The 23,708-nt window shown below is 52.2% G+C and overlaps 1 protein-coding gene across 1 annotated transcript in view; it reads right to left on the bottom strand.

Moving 5' to 3' along the window:
- Positions 1 to 23,708, bottom strand: part of PLXND1 (plexin D1) — a 71,446-nt gene that overhangs the window by 18,014 nt on the left and 29,724 nt on the right. Inside the window, exons 10-25 of the mRNA XM_027746419.2 lie at positions 22,699 to 22,788; positions 21,764 to 21,857; positions 19,289 to 19,452; positions 17,435 to 17,586; positions 17,231 to 17,330; positions 13,994 to 14,133; positions 13,453 to 13,620; positions 11,558 to 11,648; positions 11,119 to 11,394; positions 10,072 to 10,221; positions 6,975 to 7,089; positions 5,826 to 5,933; positions 5,043 to 5,155; positions 3,740 to 3,847; positions 2,617 to 2,747; positions 2,049 to 2,247 (exon numbers count right to left, since the gene is read on the bottom strand). Of these exons, the coding sequence (XP_027602220.2) occupies positions 2,049 to 2,247; positions 2,617 to 2,747; positions 3,740 to 3,847; positions 5,043 to 5,155; positions 5,826 to 5,933; positions 6,975 to 7,089; positions 10,072 to 10,221; positions 11,119 to 11,394; positions 11,558 to 11,648; positions 13,453 to 13,620; positions 13,994 to 14,133; positions 17,231 to 17,330; positions 17,435 to 17,586; positions 19,289 to 19,452; positions 21,764 to 21,857; positions 22,699 to 22,788 (2,199 nt within the window). The remainder of the gene's footprint in view (positions 1 to 2,048; positions 2,248 to 2,616; positions 2,748 to 3,739; positions 3,848 to 5,042; positions 5,156 to 5,825; positions 5,934 to 6,974; positions 7,090 to 10,071; positions 10,222 to 11,118; positions 11,395 to 11,557; positions 11,649 to 13,452; positions 13,621 to 13,993; positions 14,134 to 17,230; positions 17,331 to 17,434; positions 17,587 to 19,288; positions 19,453 to 21,763; positions 21,858 to 22,698; positions 22,789 to 23,708) is intronic.

Here is a 23,708-nt window from a genome sequence, read left to right as displayed (position 1 = left end):
GCAGGCGGGCAGCCTTCTTTTTAACCAAGAAATGCCTCTCTGAAGGCAGCCGAGTTTGATCCTGAGGAACGGGAGGCACATGGGAGGCGCTTGGCTATCACTAGTATTTAAATCACAGCCCCGAGCTGACACCAGCCGTGTGGAAGGAGGTGCCGTCTGTCCCACCGCAGGGGCTCTGTCCTCATTCATGTGGGGGGGAAAGTGTCAGCTCTGCTGATCCGGATCGAGCCCCTGTCCCCTTGCACAGCTTGGCTTGTGTCACCTTGTGACAGTGCAGCGGCCTCTCCAGTCATTCCTGTCTGACCAATTCTTTTCCCTCTCCGTATTTCAGCAGCTGCTCGGTATCTCCTCTGATCAGGTCCCTGATCACTGTGGAGCATGTGTGATATCATTCTCTTGGAAATAACTTTATTATGCTCTAGTTCGGAAATGGGAAATAAGCTGTGGTGATGCTCTGTACTGCCATAGCTTCACGCTGGGCATGGGAGGTGTGGAGGGGACTGCAAGCCCACCATGCAGCCTTAGACTGTGCTGAGGACTCGCTGTGGGTAGATGGAAATGCACATTCAGCCAGTGGCCTGACAGCTCTGCAAAGGGCCCAGTCACCTCACAGACCTGCTCCCATCAGACTCCATCCTCGTCCTCCCTCTGTGGGGCAGGTGGGGCCACGAGCAGGGGGAAGCCAGCTCACAGCTCCCACCAGCACTGCCCGGCCCTGGGGACAGCCACAGGCCACCCCATGGTCCTGGACCACGTGGGGATGGGCAGCTCCCACCCAGCACCCCAGGGACGGGCAGCGTGCTGCACGTGCAGCTCCTCACCATTAATGAGCTGCGTAACGTGCCCAAGCCTTCGGGCCCACGTGATAAAGCTCCACTTTCTTTCCTCTTTTTTCTTCCCTGAGAAAGCCTTCTTGCACAATGTCCATTTTTAGCACAGGCTGGAGCTGGATCAGATGCCTCACATGTGGTCTCCACTCCCCAAAAGGAGAGATCAGCACTTCTTTTTCTCCAATCGTTTACTAAAGGCACAAAATCTGAAGATTAAAAAATTTCACTAATTCCCTCTTTTCTGCTCTTACAGTCTGGATAGCAGTGCCACATTGACACAGCCATCCTCATCCACTCCTGTAACTCTTCTTTCATTAGACTGGCTAATTATGTGAGCTAAAATGAAAGATTATGAACTACAAAACCATAGGCTTTAGGACAAAAAGTGATCATCAGCTGGGATCAGAAGACATCATGATATGTACGAGAACAATAAAGAATTTCTTCTGTGGTTGTAGAAAACACTTTGGGAAAAGAGATTTTTTTCAAAGGCTTTTTCAAGGCTCTCCCCTGTGGGTATAATGGGGTGTCCTCCAATTAACTGCCATGGAATCAATTAAGTTATTGCTCAATTCTTCTGGGAAATTCCAAACAGAACTGGCAAATGTTGGAGATAAAGCACTGAGCAGATGGACTGCTGATGGCTCTGAGATGCCAAACATTTTCCTTTTTATCACAGTCAGGAAGACAGTCAGGCTTCTGGGACAGACATCCCACCTTCTCTTGCTCGGATCTGTGTGGAACCACAAGGATGCCTCTGCCTGAGAGGCCCCACACACCAACGGGCACTGACACGGAGCAGCTCCTGTCCTGACACTCCTGGTCCTCCCAACTACTGGGGCTTCCACGCCAGCGATGGACCCTGCTGGCCTGTGTCAGCTGGTCACAGCAACAACACGAAACCAGGTGCTTTCCCAAACCTCCAGCCATTCTGGTTATTTCTCAGCTCCCCTATGGCTCTTCTCAAGCACAGTGAAAACATCGGTCTGTGCTCTGGCCTGCCATGAAGCCTGAGCTCACCAAAGCCCTGGGCAGAAGGGGAGAAGCAACTGAATTTCAGGTTGCTTTTTCACACCTGAACTTTTCAATACAACAGTTAGTGACCGTTCAAGTGGCACTGCTGGCAGGTACCAGGTCCTTGGCTGTCCCCACATCCCTCATCACTGTTGCACACAGAGCTGACCCAGCACCCACTGCAGCAGTGACTGGCACTCTTACTCTGAGATAGCTGTACATGCAGATAGACATCCAGTTGGTGAGCATCTTCTCCACCACCGATTCCGTCCTTCTCAGCATCAGCTTGGGGTTTTTGGAAGCTGAAGCATCTATTAGATCTACCAAGAGGTCCTTCATGATGCTAGTGTAATACTCCAGTTTCCCATGCAGTGCAATTGTAAGCAGGGAGGCCAGGTTACACCTGAAACACAGAACGTATAGGACTCAAGCCCCAGTCCAACAAGACTGAACTGCTAACTGGCACTAAAAAGCCTAGCACAAAAAGGCAGTCTCTCAGACAACTTTCATGACCTTTCTCAATGGTGTTAGAAGTTTCAACACTCTTCCAGTGCTGCAGGACCTTGGGTCAGCTTGCACTCTCTTACTGGTAAGCCAAATGAGTGAGTGCTCTTTAGGGTTTATGGCCATCCATTTCTAATAGAAAAGTGGGAGGCAAGTGTAACTCAACCATCCACTGAAATGCATGGCCCCAGACAACGGCTGGATTGCTACAGGTTAGGAAGAAATCAGTCTCCTCCAGCTGCCAGGTCTTTGGTTTTGAAGCTCATACCTATCTCTGACAGCAAAGTCCTTCTGTTGCTCAAGAGCATGGACAAACACGATGAGGAAGTGCTTGTTGTTGAGTAAGGTGGAGAACAGCGAGATTCCTTCTTCCATGTTGGGTCTGCAGTTCTCAGGGATCTGAAAAAAAATTTAGAAAGCAAGAGTGAGAAAACCCTACTTGTTGTTTTCCTCCAGCTTTTATCCCCCTTGACTGCAGGGATGTCCCTACTGAGCACAGAGGTACTGAGAAGAAGTGCCCTTCCTCCCTCTGCCTGACACAGCCAACAGTTTCCCTGGCAAGGGACATGCAGCTGAGCCACAGCAGGGCACTGGTAATGGCCCCTGCACTCAGTTCAGAGCTCACCAGGACACCTGGAGCACTGTGGTCAGTTTGAGGCTCCCCACTATGAGACAGATGGAGCAAGTGCAGCTGAGGACTGGCAAAAAAATTAATGGGTGGTACAGGAGAGGTGACGAGGGCGGGGTTTGGTCGGCCTTCGGAAGTCCTAATGGGAGATCTTACTGCAGCCTCAGCTGCCCCGTGGCAGGGCAGAGAGGACAGAGCCAGGCTCTTCTCTGCCAACGCAGTGCCAGGATGAGAGGCAAAGGATACCAGATGGAGCATGGGACATTGACTAAATATAAGGAAGGCAGTTTTCACCTTTAAGGGTGTCATACACTGGAATAAGGCCCCAGGAGGCTGTGGGATTTCTGTCCTTGAGGATATTTGGTACAGTTGGATGAGGCCCTCAGAAAACTCATCTAGTTGGGGATGCTTTAAGCAGATCTCCCTTCCAACCTTAGCAACTTTCTGACTCTTCAATCCCTACTCCCTGTCCACTTCAAACCCAGCTCTGGGACAACAGCAGCTTTTACCAAGTCACTGCTTGGTAAAAGGAGGAATCTCACTTATGAGGAACTGTGACTGAGGCTGAAGTGATACACAGCATGACACATCTCAGGAAGAAGAGCCCTCAGCAGAGCCAGGAAGGATCCCAGGGCAACGCTCCTTCATGCAAGAGCAGATCCATAGATCTGCCTTCTCTGATCAGCCAAAGCTGATCCAATGCTGCTCTGTGTTGATGGTTAGCAACACCCAAAAGTGTTTGTTCTGTTACTGGGTTACTCACCTTCCATTCCCCCACCAGGAGCGGATGTGTTTCCTGGACCTGGGAGCCCACCTGTGAGCTGAGCTGCTGGGATGGGAGGACGTAGCACTCCTCGTAGAGAGAGGAACACTGGAACCAAGCACAGTGTTAGGGGAGGGCAGTGCACCTGCCCGGGGACTCCCTGTGTGCTGTGCACCTCAGGGGAACAAGATGGGAGCCATGTCATTGGGACTAAGACCACCCATCACAAAGATGGTTTGCATAGTTTATGAAGCCTTAAAATACTTTGCAAGAGCCTCTTGAATGAGCAAACATCACAAGGATGGGGAGAGGCAGACATCTGCGCAGACACAAGGCTGTTAGGGCAGGGAGACTGCAAATAGACTAATGTGACAGCTAGAAAACTCCCAGAAGAGCAAGCTTTATAGAAGACGAAATCAAAATAGAGGAGTTCTGGGTGTTTTAACATATGTAACTTTTGAAACAGATGGGAAAAATGTTTAAATCTCTAACATTCATATAGCAGCCTGAATCTTAAAGCCTCTAGTGTGCAGAGATATGGAGAGTGGATAACTGAAAAACCTGAGTAATAGCTACTAATGAAACACTCTGCAGTCATAAAGCATCATCTCACTCCTCAGCACCGACACACAACTGCCTCAGGGGTGACATACAGCTGTGGGGAAGGGCGCACAGCGACGCGGCAGGGCAGCCACTGATGGGAATGACGGCACCAGCGTGTCTGGTGCCGCCCTGCAGAAGGACTCTGGGCAGACAGACTGGGACTGGGTACCCAAGGGACATCTTACTGGGAGCACCAGGCACCCAACTTGCACAGGGAGGGAGGAAAGGGAGAGACAGAGATGTCCAAAGAGCTCCTGAGGACCGGCTGAGCTGCTGGGAATGCTCAGGAATTCCCTGCTGGAATAGAAATCCCCTCTCCCTGAATGTCAATGGCAGATTCACCCTTCAGCCACCCTTCAATCTCCACAGAATGGAATGAGGTGACTCTGGAGCCCTTGGGGAGAAGGAGAAGTCCCCAGAACTCTGCTCATGTGAGAGCTCTTCCAGAAGAGGGTGTCCAATGGCTCCCAGGACACTGCCACTGCCAGGCTATGTCATGTGCAAGCAACCCCGACCTTACTTGATGCCCCAGGAGCTGTGGCTCCACTTTTGATGGTAATTGAGGCTGAAATACATGACAAGTAAATATATAACAGTGGAATGATTTTGTGACACTGTAAAAGCCCTTCAGCAGAGCCCTGATCTGGTTGGGAAGGACCTCAGTGCTATGAGGTGCCCGTGACACTCGCTGTCTCCTTACTTTGGGGAAGAACGTCCTGGTGACAAAGTGCTTGTACTCCAGGAAGGGGATCCCTTGGCTGCGGTTTAGCTCCTTGGTCAGGTCTGTCATGTCTGTCTGCAGCTCCGCGAAACCTTGCACAAAGAGACCCGCAGATGGTGAGAGCCCAATCCTCCACCAGGCAAGACAGGCTGGCACCAGAAACACAGCACGTCTCATCTCCGCCTCCTTGAGCTGTTCCCTTGTGGGGGTTGAAGCTGGGTTTTCTCTGAGCAGCAGATTCCCACCGGGGTTTAACCATCAGCACTGTAAACCTTGTCCCGAGCGCTGACAGAACATTCCTGCCCCAGGAACCCAGTACCATGGGGCTGGGCAGGCAGTTCCCACAGGATGGGACCTCAGCCGACGCAATGGGGTCATGGACTGTGGGACGGCAGGTGCTGACGCCTGGATCACTTCTCTCATTGCTCTAGCAGGAGTGTGCTGCAGTTTCTGTTGCACCCACACTAAAGATTAGCATGGCCTTCAAGCAAACCTCTGGCACAGCTAGGGGCCATTAACTCCAGGACAGGGAAGCTGGTTGCACTGCAGATCAGTGGCTTGCCCAAGGCAGGCAGCAGGACAGCAGCAAAGCCACACTTTCAGCCACTGAGCCTCATTCCCAAGCCCTGTTGAAGCTCATAGACAATGACAGAAATTTTCCTATAAATAATCCTATAAACTTCTACAGCACAGAAGGTGAATGCTATCCCAGCATCCCCCTTCTAGCCCTGGGTCCTCCTCGGTGCCCAGACGGTGACTTACCTTTGCGGATTTCCTCCCGGATCTGCGACTCCATCTCCTCCATCTGGAGCAGGGTTTTCTGCCAGTAGCGCTCAGCTCTGCGGCTCTTTGTGCAGAACACAAAGAGTGCTGGAAAAGAGAAAGGGAACAAGCCTTTTGGACTCAGGAGTAGCTGCAGCTGGGATCAGAGAGGTTCCCTCTGACACGGTGCAGAAAGCTAAACCCAAAGTTGGTTTCACACCTACCACCAGTCTGGTATCTACTCAGGCGGCTGTCGATTTATCTGTAAATAAGTAAAACCAGCTGGAATATAATGATCATGCTGTAACTGTCATCTTCAGTTTAGGTCTGGGCTGTCTGTATTCAGCTAACTGTATACTAATGTGTTCCAGTTGATTAATGGATACAGAATACAGGATGTTTACCACCTGTATTACAGTGTTCATGTCCGACACTCTTCCCATGCCTCCAGAAATATGTTTCTAATGATGGGTGGTGCATTTAATAAATAGTGTGCATTACAGCCTTTATTAAAAATAAATTAAATCCCCATTAGAAACCACTCATTTGCTGTGAACTGGCACGTTTCTTGCTGCACGGTGGTGCTGGGCAAGCAATGAGCAGGTACCCCAGCCCAAGAACAGAAGTGTGCTGCACAGCTTCCACCCAGGGTCGCACACTGGTGTGCCTTCTCCACACCCGCAGCTAAGAATGCAGGCTCTGCTCTTCCTACTCTGCCAGGTACCTGTCACTGCCTGTTCCTGATGACAGGACCTCGGGCTAGGAGCACCTCTGGGATGATCTGGGACAGTCATGCCTGTGAGTGAGCCCTGTGAGTCAGCAGGAGCCCAAGACCAGTTTCTCACATTCTTCTTTATTTTGTATTATAGTAGCTACTAAGGTTTTGGAGAAAAGGGTAAGTTTATGAATATCACAGGCTCAAGTAACAGAGTTGAGCTGCAGATTCAGCCAGCAAAAGCTCCGTGCTGCAGGGAACTGTGGAGCCTTGGTGCTGGTACTGGCTGCGTGCCATACAAACAGCAGCTACCTGCTGCACCCAGACCAACTTCAGGTACTGCATAATTGCAGCACTTGGAGTCACCTTCACCACTCCACACGCAATGACAAAAACCCCGGCACAGCCTCGGAATGCATCATTCTTTCCCTTACCTACAACAGAAAGGACCAGCAGGATGCTGCAGATGACGATGGAGACAATGATTGCGGTCTCTCCTCCCCCAAGGTGCAGCATCGCAATTGTGTAGTTGAACTTTCCAACTTGGATCTGGAAAGGGAGAAGGAGGGAGGAAAAGCAGGAGATGAGCAGTACATTGCCAAGGGGCTGGGAGCAGGGAGGGACACAGGCAGGGCTCAGCAGACCTTCGCCCAAGGACGCATTGCCCACACTGGCGCAGCCCCCTGGGCTCCACGGGGGGCCAGGCTGTGCCTTTCACTGCCAGACCTGGGTACTCTGTGTGTTCAAGGGAGCCCAATTCACCTCCTGAACTCCTGGGGCTGCTGAGGCTGCTCCTGGCAGGCTACGATGCTGCAGCAGTGCCCATCCCAGGGCCACTGTGGGGCTTCAGTGGCAGAGCTGCAGGCCAACAACACAGCCTCACCATACCCACCCCAGAATGAGACAGCCCTTTCCTAGAGAGCCCATGGCACTGTACAGGACTGCCTGTGCTGCTCTACTAGAAAACCACTTCCACTAATCATCGACTTCCATTACGGCTCTGAACAGACTTTGGATCCCAGCTGCACTAGCCTTTCTCCTCTTAAAGCAGAACTGCTGCCACCCAGGAGAAGGAGGGTTAAGAAATTTTCAAGTCCTTGAAATACAAATAAACTAAGGGAATAAAAATAAATAATAATGAGACCATAGAGGAGTAATTATCTTGTGGCCAAAACAGTGAACAGTGTGTCAGGAGGTGCTGGCTCTGCTCCCAGCTTGTACTTCTTGTGACACCAAGCACAAACCACTTGAGCTCAGTCTTTGGGTCTCCTGATCTCCAGAAGGGAAGAGGCCAGCACACATCACAGGCTGGCAAGTTACTGGGCATCATTTACAAACAGCTCTTTGGGTCCTTGGGATGGAAGGATTTCACAGCATCATCTGATAAGGAAAACTCATGACCACACAAGGCTTTCACTTCTGGAAATGTGAGTTTCACTTCTCTCAAGGAATGAGAAGTGAGAGAAACTTGAACAAAAAAACCCTGAAACAAGGTAGGGAAGAGCTGGAATAATCTTATGATAACATCTGTGTCACAGAGAACCTCTGGGAAAGTGCCCCCTGGGCACCTTTGGTGTAACACCTGAAATTCCAGCAGCTGGAATTCTCAGTCGCTGAGCCAAAGCTGTGCCAAAAGTGGGGCCTTCTCATCACCTCCATCACCAGACGCCACATCGCACACAGTTCCATCCTCTGGAAAATCCAGCCCTGGCTCTGGGAGCACTGGCACAGGCACAGCTACTGCCAGCAGAAGGCTCCGGACAGGGAGAGCTTTGGTCTCCACTCTGGTACATTGTCTGAGAACCACGGTGCTGGACATGGACAGGAGCCACAGCACTGCACAAGCATCTGGGCAGGTTTGCTCAGCAGTCTCACAGCCACCTGCCCAGCCCGGGGATCTCCACATCTTCCCTCTGAAATGTTGCAATAAGGCTGCTCCTCAACATGATTTCAGTCTTTTTTTTCCCCCATCAACTCAAAGTTTTGCATTTTTCAGAGGAGAAATCCCATGCCTGCTCTTTAATTCAGTGTTTAAACAGTTTGGTCATGAACAAAGATGGGTCTGAAGGCCTTGACAAGCTTGTGTATCTGGACAGGTCTACTCAATACTTAGTAAGACCCAGACAGGGACCGTTGCACACACCTGCCCTGTGTCACCAAAGCCATTGAGTGTGTTATAAAGCAGCAGTCACCCATGGAAGAGATGGCAGAGATGGTCTGAACCATGTCTGAAGGTTTAGCAAGGGTGCACAGGTGTGAATACAAGCAGATTATTTAGCTGCACTTTCACTGCTGGTGCACTCTGAACAGTCTTGTGATATTTAGGTCTGGGTATCATTCTCCTGCTTCCTGGGGACCCACTAAGGCACTGTCCTGAATGATTTATGTCACTCCAAGACTAGCAAACTCATAAATTCCTTTTCTTCCCCAAAGGGATTTCCCTGTTTCTCAGTTCTTTAAAAAAAAAAAATTACCCCGTTTAAAATTTCCATTAAAATTACTTGGGAAATTTTGCTACTTCTGCATTACCACATTTCCAGTTTGCAACAGAATTTCATATACCTCAAACTGTTGCCAGTAAACTGGACAACCCTGTCAGCAAACTGGTGGTTCATCCTCATGCTTTTCTTCTGGGCTGCTCAAGTCCACAGCTCCTCAAGTCCCTTCAGCCTTCCTTTTCCTCCCTGCCCACACTACGGGCTCCCACCCATCCCCAACCCTAACCCTGCCAACACAAGGACAGGAAGGGGGCAGCAGCATCTCAGACCACAGAGGTGGAGGCATTTTCTCTCAGATACAAAGAGCCAGTCACATCCCTGGATGGCAACGGACTGCATATGACATGAGGGAAACTGAGGGCGAGCACAGCACTTCAGACAAGCCCTCTGGAAAACGGGGCAGCACCAAAGCATGGTGAATTTTGCAGACACAAAGAGGAACAAAAGCCCTGAATACCGAAGTCTTTGCAGTGACAAAGCAGCAGCCCTTGGAAGCAACATGAGTCTGTCCGGCCCTGGTACTCCTCTCACACTCCTGGTCACATGCAGGGACCCAGCTTGGTGAGGGTCAGACTGTCACAGCCATTTGTGGCCCTTCTGCTGGTGGGAGCAGAGCAGCTAGCTGAAAGTTGTAAGGAATTCCCCAAACATATCTCATGGGGGACGGAAAATCACTGCAAGTGACAAAACCTCACATGCCTGAGACCTCACCAAGCCCCAGCAGAACTGAGTAACCTCCCTCTGGATCCCTTTGCCACACCTCCCCCTGGCACAGTGCAGCACCTCAGCAGGCAACTGTCCGTGTCCCATGACTTGGAGCGTGGTAGCCCCTCACCACAACTTGGGCAGCCTCCATCCCACTGACCAGCTGCCCCGGGACAGCTGCCAGCACAGTGTGCTTTGTGCACCCTTCCATCTGTGCAGCCTTGTGCGGGGTCACCAGTGGGTGAGCTGGGCAGGTCCCTCACGCACAGGGCTTGCAGCAGGACCCCTCTGCCCTACACGCCCCCAGTGCGGGGGCTCTGGAACTCACCGTCACAGGCAACTGCCTCTCTGAGGTGCTCAGCGACTCATTGACGGAGCAGTGGATGACTTTGTCTGAAACAATCTGGATCTCACATGAGATCAGGCCGATTTTCACCTGGTACTCATTGCTCTCCAGGCCCAGGCTGTCAGGCTCCTTCTAAAGACAGAAATAGAATCAGGATGTCAGGCTGCAGAGCAGCAGCTGGAATTGCAACTGATCTTCCTGCTTTACTTTCCATATTCCCCACTGTTTTGCAGACCTGGGAAGACTCTCCCTCACCAAGGACATTTTTCCAGCAATCCACAGGAAAGCCAGAACCAGGCCATTCCCCGTTTTCCTGTTTCCCATTCCTCACTCAGCATAGGGCAATGGGATGAGCAAGCCCCTCATGGAACCTGGAAAAATCTGCTTTTGATCTGGCCTGCTGTGCACTGAAGATAAAGATGTAAGCGCCCACCTGGGAGGGGGAAGGATGTACAACAGAGGGGACAGCCAGGGGATGCGCCTGTGGAGCCTGAGAAAGGGGGAGCACATTTCTGGAGCACGTTGCAGGCAGGGAGGATATCCTGCAGTGAACAATGGCCTTTGAATTACTATTGCTCATCGTCCAGGCCACTCAACTGCTGCACCCTGACTTCCTTGTGAGCTGAGCTGAATTCAGTAGTCAAAACAAAAGAATGCATGATCTGTTTCTGCAGGAATAAACACCTATTGTCAGGCTCGTCTGCAGCACCTGCCTTGTTTCAGGCCAGTGCATGGTCATTCTTTTTCTAGCATCCAGTATTTCATTTAGTCTCATGCTATGACACTCTCCCAGGCAGCTCTGTCTCAGAGGGCATCCTCAGGCCAGGCTGCATCTCCTGGGACAGAGACACATAGGAGCAGCATGCTGAGCCTGAAGCACATGCTCCTGCCTCTCCAGTCCCCAGCTACCCACTTCTCTCTCCTCTCCCTGTGGACGGTCACTGCACTGGTACTCAGGACTGTGGAGCTGCCCATGGGGGAGCAGGCAGCACCCCGAGAGAAGCAGAGCTGTAACAACCACTCTCTTACATGTATGACCAGAGTTAAGGGCTCGCCAGGATGGTGCTTGATCCACTTCTCCTTCTTGGCTGTGGAGAACTGGGGGTCAGCATAGTACTCCAGGCTGAACTTGCTGAAGTGCAGGGCCTCCTCAGGGTACATCTCCTCATCCAGAGCTGGGCGGTCATCTGTGTAGAGGCGCCCATTGAGGTAGAAGTCGACAGGGGCAGGCTTGCTCCCCACAGTGATGTTGGAGGCAGCTGGAGAGGGGCAGGTGATCGTGGTGTCAGTGTGAACCCTACAGCACTGCAAGAGGGAGAGCGCGAGAACATCAGAACCCAGCACTGCGAGCGCTCTCAGCCCATCCTGAGGCGTGGGCTGAGGCCTCAGCTGCACAGCCCAGCCATCCTCTGGCAGTGGACACACAGCCCCACTCTGTCACCGGGCCACACCCAGCCAGGACACCCACCGTGTGTTCTCTGCCGATGCCACGGACAGCCATGGACACGTTCTGGACCAGCCCAAAGCCTCTTCCTTCCAGGGTGATGATCCTGCCCCCACTTTGAGGAGAAGGGAAGAAAGAGAGGATGACTGCAGAGGACAGTGCAGCAGCAGGGTGTGATGGCTGTCTCCCTCCTGTCCTCATCTCTTTTCCCAGAGATGTTTCCCAGCTGCTTGAGCAGAAAATGTGACCCAACAGCCAAAGTCTTCTTCCTGCTTACAGTAAGGATCCACACTGCTACCATGGTATCAGGGAAGGAAGGAAGGAGGAGCAGATGCTGTGGTGGAAAGCGGGAGGGCCTCTTCCAGCAGCAGGAGACATCCCCTGCCCCTACCCATGACTCTGCCCCTGTCCCTGCCACTCAGAGACCTGCAGAGAACTGTGAGGCTTGAAGAGGGGAAAGTCCCTTAGAGGCTGACAGGGATCCTGCATCTCCTACGAACTTCTGATTTAGATCAGAATATGAAAGTTGTTGTGTTTTGTACCTGCTGGGGGGAAAATGTGACCCATGGGCCTCTCACTGTGCAGTCAACTAACAACATGAACGAGCAGCACTGATGTGCACAAGGCAGAGCAAGGGCTGGAGAACCCTTCCTCCATATCATATTTGACCTGGTTAGAGTATTTGCCAGGGAACAGTCAGGACTCACAAATCCTATTATGTGAAGAGCACTCCAGGCACAGTGACTTTGGCCGTAAGGCCCCAAGGTTCTCTGAAGCCTGCGGGTATCACAGGTGGTTATGATCCAAGTTTCTAACTAGGAGCCTGTCACATCTGCAGACTAGCTTACAATTTCTGTTTTGGTTTAAATTTTGTTTATACGAATTATTATTTTATCAATATGGTAACAGAAATCGGTTCCAGCTAAATTTTTACACAAGTTATTGACACCCTCATGGTCAACAGCCCAGCAGCATGGCGAGCAGTCAGACTGCATAAGCCACCACATAGGCTGCAGAAGTCACAGTCCCTGCACTCTGAAATTTGGGAACTGCTGTAAGGAAGCAGACTAAGGTGATGGAGAAATATGCCAGTGGTTTCCCTTGTGACTACAAGCAGGGACATTCTTCCCCTGTCTCTTTTTAGACAGCACTCTCGACACTCAGCAGTTGGGAGCCTGCAAGGGGCTGAGCCTCGATGAGTCATGACTCTGCCTTTCCACTAACATTCCCACAGCCTGCGGCCTTGGCGCTGTGCTTGGGAATGCCGAGAGGCGGCTTTGTTCCAAGGATCAGAGCACCAGAGCCTGCTCGTGCTCGCCCCTGGGTGTGCTGCTTCCACCAAGGTCCTGCCGGCACAGCTGCTGGCGTCCCAGATTTCCTGGTCAGCCCTGGATTTTCCAGGCTTCACAGCTGAGGAGGGTGGGATTTCACTATGATATCCAAAGGAACAGAAGCCTGAGTGCTCCACAGAGAGACGTGAAATTAAAAGCAACACACTTTAAAAATTAAATACTGTGACCTTGGAGAAGGCTGAAATCCAAAAGTACAAATCTCATCTTATCCTCCTACAGTTTTACTGCCAAGAAAAATCCTCAGGGTCTCATTAAGCTCCCACCTGAAACCTCTCTAAAGCACCCACCGGGTATGCATGGTACAGGTACTAAGGCTGACATTTTTCCACTCCTAAATGCATCAAAACAAGCTATGGACAGTCCTGGTGTGTGAGACCTCTTCTACTCCCGTGCTGGGGTGCCCTGGAGCACCCTGAGAGCAAGCTGCAGTGCCCTCTGTACCCATCTGCAAGGTAATGTGTCCAGTTCCAGGGTTGGAAAGCCCCTTTCTCCCAGCAGGACCCTCTCCCCCCAGCCTGGAACTGACCCTCTCATTCACAGGCTGTCTTGGCTGGGGCAGGATCTCACCTGATTTGGCTCTTTTTGGGGTTGATGTCTGATATAACCGGGTTCTTCTCATACTTGAAAGTGATGTTGAGGCTGACACAAGACTTGTTCTCAAACTGCACGCAGACTGGCACAGCCGTGGTGAGCTCGGCGGCGGGCATGGTGCAGGTGATGGTGCTGTCGGTGCGGCTGCGCGGGAAGAGGCAGGTGAGCTGTGGCACAGGCAGCGGCTGGAGCCCGGCCCTGTGGGCTTGGGCAACCCCTCGGCAGCCAGGCAGGTGGCAGCCACAGGGGAGAAGAAGCTTGCAGTTACACGCCAACTGCCTGTTACACTCGGCCTGCTAATGAGCAGTTCCCAGCACACATCATCCCAGCTGCCAGACCAGTTCCCCTACAGCCACAGGGAAAGGGCAGGCAGGGGAATGCTCTGCCAGCATGGAGTGGTGCCCCCCACCAAAACACCTGCCCTGCTTGACCACCTGGAGGCCAATACCATCCTTCCTAATGCTTTGTCTCTTGTCACTAGCCCAGCCCCAGCCCCAGCCCCCAGCCCTGCTCTCACCTGAGGTCAGTGCACTGCTTGGAGGAGTTGATGAGGACACGGAGCTCTGAGCCGACATCCAGCCTGCTGCCTCTGATGGTCACTCTGGTTCCTCCAGCCTTCGGGCCATTCGAGGGAGCTATGGACTGCACCAGGGGAAGCTAAAAACAAAGGGGAAATCTGTTTTCTAGCCTAGTAAATCCCCAGCTGGATACTCCACACCACACATGGGAATTGATTCAGAACATGTAAGTATCCAGCACTGTGAGGCTCAAACAGCAGCACAGCAAAGCTTTCACTGGCAGGAGAGGTACAAGCACTAAGGAGTGAGACAATACAAAATCTCTGTGACTCTCTGTGGTCTCTAAATTCTGGCTATAAATGAGACATGAGGCCAAACAGAAGCCCAGGATCCCATCAGCCCCTTCAGTTTTCCAGCAGGGGGGGTCCAGAGCCAGCAACAGCTCAAGGTCCATTACGAAAGGAAATTTCTCATTCATTCCCTCTCCCACCACCTCTGCCCTTCCAGATCCATGTCCTCCTAAATGCAAGGAAAATGTTAAAGCCCCACCGGATGATGGCTTTGAGATTGGTGAAAACAGACACCTGGGTCTATATAATTGAATACCAAACCCCTGCTTAAGGAAGCTTAAAACCTGCATCTCTTGAGGCGACGACAGGAACTAAAGGGGAAGTTACTTTGCCTCTCACCATTTGCAGCAGAAATTAGCGTGTATGTTATCTGTGTTTGCAGCCCCTGGAAATCTTCCTGAGATTCATGAGCTGGAGGCTTTGATAACTCACGTGGCGCTGAGCCCTTGTGTCTGCTCACAGGCACCCCAGGAGAGGCTGCTGGCAACGTCCCTGCTCCATTTGAGCAGGACAGCCAGGGCAGAACAAATAATGATCTCAAGACCCTTCCACAGGGCAGTGGTAACTCCCTCTCAGATAGCACATGCCCTGAGGCAGGAGGCCCGTGGGGGCTGGTCCTGCTCACCCCTAGGCCGCCTCTTAGAGCAGACTCGTATGGGCCTGTGGAGTGCAGGCTGAACCTGCTCTAATGCCTTGCCTGGCAGTCCTCACTACACAAACCCACGTATTAACAGCTACCCTTGCCCTTGTCCTACGTTCAGATGGCTTCATTCCTCTGTAGTCATTTTCATTGTTGTTTCTGACCGTCACCCACTTCCATAGGATCCATTCTGTATTTCTCTGGGTGTCTGTAGGGAGCTGTCTCCTGCCCTTGGCCCTTAACCCACGCATTGACAAGTGCAGCTACAACAGGAGAGAGGATTGTTCCTGTTCCCCAAAGCTCTCCAGCTCTTCCTCTCAGCCAGAGCCAGTGGCTGCTGCTCTCGGTGCACTGCCAGCACCAATCGCCTCCATCGCAGCTTTGGCAAATCCAGCTCACCCACAGCCTGCTATAATGTTCTGAAGGGGCCTCTCCCCCCTCCTCAGCACAATTACAGCTGAATCCTATCTCTTCTAGACACATCTAATGGGGACTATGAAACATGTAGCACAGAAACAATATTTGCTATGTCACAAGGGACTTTCTTTGGAAGGGCAGCTCTGAAAGTCTTTTAAATTTTTCCAGGCAAATTGTATCTGTAACCAAGCTCAGATCTCACCAAGACCAGCCTTGCATGGTGTAGGCTACTCCATCTGCATGCCATTGATATGAGAGGAGAACCAAGAAAACTTGAGTGTTGCTTGGTCTGCAAATGGTGCAGAAGCAACCTTTTTGAAAAGTTGTAAAGCAACTTTTGGTGTGACACACCCCCAGGAATGCATCATGCAGTGTCCCTCCTCATGACACATGTGCACAAGGCAGGGCACTTCCTCATCTCTGCTCCAAGCTCTGCTGAGACACACAGGCTGAGAGACAGACAGACAGGCAGCTTTCTGCTGTGCCACCTGACCAGGAATGGTTCCTCTCCTGCTCTGGGGGGCACTGCCTGCTTCCCAAGCTTGCCCAGGAGCTGCCAGCACAGGGCTGCCACGGACCCAGGATGAGGTCACGGACTGGCTTTGTTCTGTGTTGGTGCTTCCACAGGTGTTTCCTGAAAGGCTTTTCCTCACATGCCAAGAGCTGGCGAAGGAGCCGCCTGGCCCTTTCCCACGCCACGTGCCCCTCTCCCCTCTGTCAGGCAGACAGTATTGGGCAGTGGGGATGTGCCGGCTGAGCACACACGTCCTGAGAAACCCCCAGATCCCAGGGCTGTCACTGGGTTGTACCCCCGTGGCACCTCAATCCACTCCAGACTGCTGGATCTCCTGCTGAGACTGACCTGGCCATCTCCTTGCCAGTCTCTCCCAGTGCACTGCCAGGCCTGGCTCTGCCGGGTGCTGGGAAGTGCCGTGCCTGTGCCAGCTGTATGCTGTGTAACCCGTAACCCTCCCTGAACTAAACACCCAACCTCTCATTGGCTACGGGGTGGGAATCACACTCCATGATCTGTCTTAAATTCTTCACAATGGCCACCAGGAATCAAACGTTGTTTCCTGGGGCGTCGAGTCTCCTCCCAGGCCAACAGCTTGCACCGTGGGCTGTCCTGCCCCAGCTGAAGCTGGAGCAGAGGCACAAAGGCTCAGAGCACTCTGCATGCCTTGGCACCCACCCGCTGGGGCTGCCCAGGAGTAGTGTCCAGCCAGGGACAAGGGTCGTGTAGGGAAAAGAAGAAACGCATGGATTTCTCTCAGGTTTGTAGAGATGAAAGCTGTCTTTGTGAGACGGCACAGCACAAAGCTATAAAGGGCTTTTCTTTGAACAATGACAGAGGGTTAGCTCCAGTCTAATCCCTACACATTACTTCATGCAAAAATTAACACAATCTCTGCAGCAAAAATATCAGTTCTAAATAATGTGAATTCATGGAATGTAACTTACACCTCACAAAGGGACTTCACAAATCTCAAAAAACCTCACAGGTTGTAACAGCACTTTAGCAAAAGAGGCAGAAGAAAACTGAGCTCCTTTTATAGCAGGAGAAACGTTAATCGAGCTGGGACAAGACACACCCCTGCAGAAGCTGAGCCTGGGAGCACGGCTGTGCCACCGACACCCTGCTGAGATCCTGCCAGATCCCCGCTCAGGTAACCACAGGTGAGGAGACACCGCAGTGGCTCCTTGAGGACCCCGATATGTTCAGTTGTAGATCCCGTTTCCCAGCCAGCTAGGGGAGGTGGGTGGAGCTGCAGGCTCACTCTAAAGGGTGCAGGAATCACCAAAGAAACACTCAGGAGATGGCTACTCACCACATAGGAGTATCGCTCCCTGGACCTCCCTTCCCGGCTCACATTAACTGTTACCACATCTGAAAACGCCTCCTGAGCCTCTCCGGTCTGGCACACGATCCTGTGGATGGATGAGGTGGTTGGCAGCAGTGCCTGGCAGCAGGGATGGGGATGGGCAGGCACAGGCAGGGGACAGGGCCCTCCTCCCCAGCTCCCCCAGCTCACATCTCAGAGACGACGTATCTGTCGGGCAGAGGGGTGCAGTGCACGCTGCCCACCCGCACGGCGGCGAGGACGTCGCTGAAGCGGCGGCCCAGGTTCCTCCCACGGATGGTCAGCAGCGTGCCCCCCTCCAGCGGCCCGCGCAGCGGCTCGATCTGCAGCACCAAGGGACAGGCATGAAGTCAGAGGATCACAGAATCCTACAATGGTTTGGGTTGGAAGAGACCTCAAAGATCATCTAGCCCCATCCTCCCTGCCATGGGCAGGCACACCTTCCCCTAGACTAGGTTTGGGGAGAACCACCATGAGCTTCTGGCCTTCATCCCTGAGCCGGTCCCTGTGTCCACACCCCACTTGAGCCCCATGAAGCAGAGAGAATCACTCCTCACACTCCTGCTCCCCTAGCAGGCCTGCCACCACTCCCTCCTTGCTGTAGCTTGGCAAAGGAGAATCCACCACACTTATGTGCTCAGTTTGGCACTGGGGTTTAGTCAAGGATCACTCCAGCTGCAAACACATCTAGGGTGAAATATCCTTCCTTCCACGCCCCTGCTTTTGAGTCCATCTCCTACAGCACTGGTTTCACCTGGCAGCTGCTGTCTGCAGTGCTGTGAGGGGACAGGGTGCTGGCCGTAACAACATCTCAGCACTGCAAGGGGACAGGATGTGACACTGCGTCAGCATTAAGAGGGCACCGCCGGACAGACCGACTGCACTGACTTCAGCAGGTGAAACACAGAGCCAGTGCTACACTCCTGGTGGCACCAGCTGGCCAAGGCCGGTGGGGACCCACCACCAGGCTCAGTGCCCCCTTCACTGGCTGAGCTGCCCCTCTCCAGAGGGCTCTGTGAGGGCTCATCTGCTTGGATGACTCCGGAGGGTTTGGATTTACCAGCCACTATTTGCTAAGGAAATAGCGACAGAGTCGGTGACGCTCTGCAACCTGAACTGTGGTTTCCTTCCATTATTTTCTGGGGAGTGCTGATAACATTTGATGAGTATGGGGAAGGACAGACTCGGGGGAGCACCTCTCCCCCACAGTGATGAGAGGGAAGCAGCAGCAATGGGGATCCTGCAGCCCCTCTGTGCAGTGTTACAGCACCTGGATCACCACATGCCTCCCTAAGAGCAGAAATCTCATATCCTTGCCGATTCTGATGCTCACATCCTTGCCAGTTCTGATGTTTTGTGTCTCCAGCTTCTCTTTTTCTAGGGACCCCATTTTAAAATCTGGTCTATGTATTTTCTTTGCTAGTTGTCAGGGATCAATTTGTTGGCTCCCACCATACCTCTAAGCAGAGTCCCAGATCCAAAGGCCTCCAATAAACATTAATTTAACTACAATTTAAGTAAAATACATTTCAAAATGCATGATGCCCAAAGGTCCCTCTGCCACTCTTAAATCACAGCAGAACTGCAGTTCACATGTGCCTGGAGACAGGGCTCACAATCACATTTCAGTCATGCTCCATTAAATGCTTTCCTGATAAGGATCCTTCAACCAACCCTACATATCCTTCTTGCTTTTAGCAACTCTAGGAACTCTGGGGCATTTGAATTGTGCTGCTGTTATGTTTCCCACTAACACAATGAAGACTGAATCCTGTCACTAGCAAGATGTCCTTGGCACTAGGCGACTCAACAGCATAGAAAGTCAGTGAATAAAATTCAGTGCTGGTCTTGACCCTGTCCTGTGCCAGGGACAATGCCTGGATCCTCTTCTGTCCCAGCTGGGACAGGGTGGCTGGTCCCACCCCTCAGCACCACACCCCACCCCACCCCACGCCACCCCACCCTACCCCATGCCACCCCATCCCACCCCACCTCACCCCACGCCGTATTGCCTTTGGGTCTTACCTTCCTAATCTCAGGAGCTGGGCAGACGTCGGAGACCTGGGGGGGCTCGGTGTGCAGCCTGCAGCTGGAGCTGCTCTCGCTCCAGAGACAGCGGTGCCCCACGTCCTCCCTCCCCAGGCACTGGGAGCAGTCGGCACTGCCGGTCCCACAGTTGTACACCTCCACTGAGCCACCAGAGACAACAGAAAATGTGAGCTCCGGCCTGCGGCTTTCACAACTTTGCTTAGCCTGAGGCAGTCGAACACCCACCCCCGCTCCCACCACCCCCGGTTACATTAATCCCAGCAACATCTGAAATCCAGTGGATGAGCAGAGCACTTGGCTGCCATCCTGCAGATTTCCCAGAAGGCCTCAGTGTTTGTTCTCACTGCAACATAATTTAGCGCTTTCTTTTCCTTTTTATTCCCCTTGAAAAGCAAACAACACCCAAACTCGAATCTTTTTGTCAATTCATGCTACACATTTCCAACTCTCAGCATCCACACGGGAAGCTCCTTGGCAAAGCTGGCTCCTTCCTGCCAGCAAAGCAATCACATTGCTTCCACGCTGACAAAAATGGAGTGATTTGTACTCTGTACAGTGTTTACAGTTCCCTTCCCTCCCCCTGTGACCATGGGCCCCTTTCATTGACTTCTCCCTTCAGATCTGCTCAGCTCAGCTTCCACATCTTTTTCCTACACCGCCTTCACCTCTCCATTAGCTGGTGCCCCGGGTTACATTTCCTCTCTAGCCTAAAGATTTCTGCCACTGGACTGTGGGTATCCGCTGAGATAACAGCCAGAAATGCTCAGGAAGTGTGGCTTTCACACCCTTTTCCCCAGAGGAGACCTTGCAGGAGAACATAAAACACAGAAACAGTCACATTTGGCACTTCTGCTCACGGGAGCATCTCAAGGCACTTCATGAACAACTAACGAGTCCCTCAGCGTCAACACTCTGCCGTGCTGTGCTAACAAAACTTTACCAGCACCAACATCCTGCCTGTGCCATGCTAAAGTAATGTCACCAGTGCTGAGGGGCTCTCCTATTCTCCACAGAAAAAAGCTTAGTCCACCACGTCTGCAGTCCCCTCAGGGAGTTACACTGGGTGGTTTTCCACCCAATAGCAGAGCTTCTATTCCTTCAGTGGACTATCAAAACAATAAAAGCTAATAAATACTGAAATAATAAACACCAGTATCAGCGATTTCATTAAAGACGCTATAAAAAATGCCCACATTTATAACTGGCCTGGCAGATCTCTGTCCCTGATGCAAGGCAGCCTCTCTATCGTGACTCACACCAGCCTGAATAAGGCAAGGAGCCAGAGCAGCCTAAGGGTCCCACAGGAACTCCAAATATTCTGGTCAATTCAGACGGATGAAAACATGGCCTGTGTAAGCGAGCTCCTTCTTCGCGCAGGAGAAGGGGGAATTCCAACATGCTCTTTCTGCTGTGGTTCCTGCTCCCAGCACCACCCACATAGAGAACTGAGTCTCCTGCATATCCAAAATCCCAATCTCCCACCCCAGTCCTCAGGATTACTGCTGTATTATGGACACTATCTTCTTTCTGCAGGGAAGCCACGTGTCATGCCCGCCCATGTTAGTATTTCCAGGTATTTTCACTGTGCGAGACAATCCTCCTTCATACACAGGGATTTACCACAGGGAAACCTTTTTATCCTGGTCAGTGGGTGTTGGTGCTCATATCTCTCTCCCTGTCACAGCCATTCTCCAAAGGAAGCCTCCCTTCAGGCTCTCCTACTCCTCTGCACCTCGGGTAAATCAGCCCCTTCTGCCACAACTGCTGACACTGTCGAGAGGTGAAAGAGCCTGGGAATACTGCCTCCTGGGAATACTGCCTCCTGGGAATACTGCCTCCTGGGAATACTGCCTCCAAGCAGAGCCCACGACAAGGGGCTCATCCTGCCTGGGCACCTCGTATGAGCACACTCTGAGTCTGACTGCCCGCCTGCCTCAGCCTGCTCATGCAGCAAGGGCTTTTTGCAAATCCGAGCATTCTTCCCAGAGATCAGGCCAAGGATGGAATGTGTTTAGAGATTTTATTGTTTCTCAACACAGAAGGCAAAAAGAAGACTCAATTTTCACAGCATGTGGAACCTTGATGCCACACTTCTGTGAGAGCTAAGGGAAGAGCCCCGCCCCAACTCTTTTCTCCTCTGGGAGGAATTCCTCCCTGGCCCTGGGGGCACCCCACATCCCTGCTGTGACCAAGAGCTGCCTGCACTCACAGATGGGGCTTGACCTTCCCTGGCTGTAACCGGGATGTCGTAGGTGCCTGTCTGAGCTCTGGGCTCACATTCACAGGGAGCAGCTCTGGGTAAGTATGCTTTTTGCACGTGCCTGAGAGAAGGAACTGAGCTGTGCCCGGCAGAGCCATGGTCTCTACCCTTTACCCATAAACTCTGCCCGGGTTTGAGAGTCATTCAAGCTGACCAGATGAGAGAAGCATAAACATATTTTCAACTCAGACCTGTCATCATCTCCGGACTGTCAATAAATCTGTCTGGTCTGTCCTTCAGCTGGAGGTTCACTGGGAAGTGATGGCTTTTTTCTGATGTGTGGAGCTGCACACAAAAAAACAAGTGAAAATGTAGGAAATTTAGTAAAATAGAAGGTCCCATACCCACACTACATGGATGAACCTTCCTTGTGAGGTTTCTCTGACCACTGCTTCCCCAGACACGAGGGTCTCATCTATAGCAGAAGGAGCAGGATGGCTGTTTTGTTTTAATCATTTTGCTGAGGTCCCAGTGAAGGGCACCGGGACACAGCACACGCCACAGTGAGAGCAAAGCCCTGGTTTGCTGCTATTTTTAGCAGAAACGGACAGGAAAATGAACAGCCTGGCCTGTCTGTGCATTCTCAGTGCTGGGCTGCAATACAGGTGACGTGATGGGAAAGTGCTCCTCTCCAGCTTCCACTTGCAATATTCCCACTGGTGGAAGCCCAAACGTTTGCTGTCTTTTGGAGGTGCAATCTGCCCTCTGACAACCACACACAGTTCTCTAGTGAGCAGCACAGCATTTTCTGAGGCCAATTCCTCATTCAAAATAAAAGCTACAGAAATAGCAACCCTGAAAGGTGGCCAAATTTTTTGCCTGAACTGAACTCTTCCCATCTAGAAAGGTAAACAAGCAGCTCCTTCCCAAGTCCCAGGGGAGCAGAGGTCAAAGCCACTGCAGATCCCCACGGAGCTGGGAACACAACACCCGTGATGCAGGAGTGCCCTGCCAGCATTGGTGCACACAGAGAGCCTCTTGCTGGAGGGGTGAACCCAGGAGGGAGGTAAGAAGGCAAGCAGTGTCCCACTGCTGAGTTGGAGGCTGGCAGTGAGACCCTCCCTGCCCTTGGACCTGGCCTTCACCATGGGGGAAGCAGGGCTGGCAGCCTCACCCCCCGACTCACCAGCACACGTACACACTCCACAGCAGAGGAGTTCACCCACCGGGCTTCAAATGTCCTGTCTGTCCCAAAATGGCACTCCAGAGTTGTCTCCTGGGAGAGGGAAGACAAGGGCAGAACAGCTGCAGCAAATGTTTTGTGCAGTTCTCCACCTGTCAGTTGATAAGGCAGGCATTGCGTCCCACCTTTGTTCTGCTGTCGGTACCTGAACTGTGTCCAAGTCAAACAGGAGATCAGAACCCAACACAAAACGCGTGGACCAGGAGCTGTACCTGGCCCAGGGCACACAGAGAGACCAGGAGCTGTACCTGGCCCAGGGCACACAGAGAGACCAGGAGCTGTACCTGGCCCAGGGCACACAGAGAGACCAGGAGCTGTGCCTGGCTGGGCTCTTGAAACCCTGACAGCAGGGTACTGGGGTTCCTCGTGGCTGGGGGTCTTTGGAGCTCATGCTGCAGTGCAGATCAAGAGCCACCATTGTCCCGAGCCACCATTGTCCCAAGCCACCTTGTAAAACAGCCCAAACCAGCCCATGATTTGGGCTCAAAGTCACCTTCCTCCTCCTCCCAACAACTACGCAGAGCAAATCTCTAATTCAAATGAGGACCCAGTCAGAAGCATGTTTGCGCTGTTTTCCTGATAACACAAGAATGATATCCTGCCCCAAGTGACTGCTGTACCCCCATCCTGCAGGAAAAAATCCTGTCTCCAAGAAGGTTGATGCTCCACCACTACTGAGGTCTAACTACCCTTTGAAACTGGCAGATCTGATAAAAGACATGAAAGGAGGCACCAGACTCCAGGCAGGGAGCTGCTGGCTCAGCGAACACACGGGCAGAATCTCGTTCAGTGCATCGCCTGCACCCAGGCAGCTCTGGCTCTGCATCTGTGTGCTGCCCATACTCCTGGACTCATGCCCCTGCCAGGGACTGCCTATGTTGCAGAAAAGCCACGTCTCCAAAGCTCCCAGCTCCAGCAGCACTCATGAGCTCCTGTGGAGATGGAAGGAGAAG

The sequence above is a fragment of the Pipra filicauda genome, unplaced genomic scaffold (assembly GCF_003945595.2).
Source record: "Pipra filicauda isolate LSUMZ 115617 unplaced genomic scaffold, ASM394559v2 scaffold139_size1960392_pilon, whole genome shotgun sequence".
Classification (NCBI taxonomy): Eukaryota; Metazoa; Chordata; class Aves; order Passeriformes; family Pipridae; genus Pipra; species Pipra filicauda.
The sequence above is the reverse complement of the archived record's forward strand: the minus strand, read 5'-3'. Positions and strand labels throughout refer to the sequence as shown.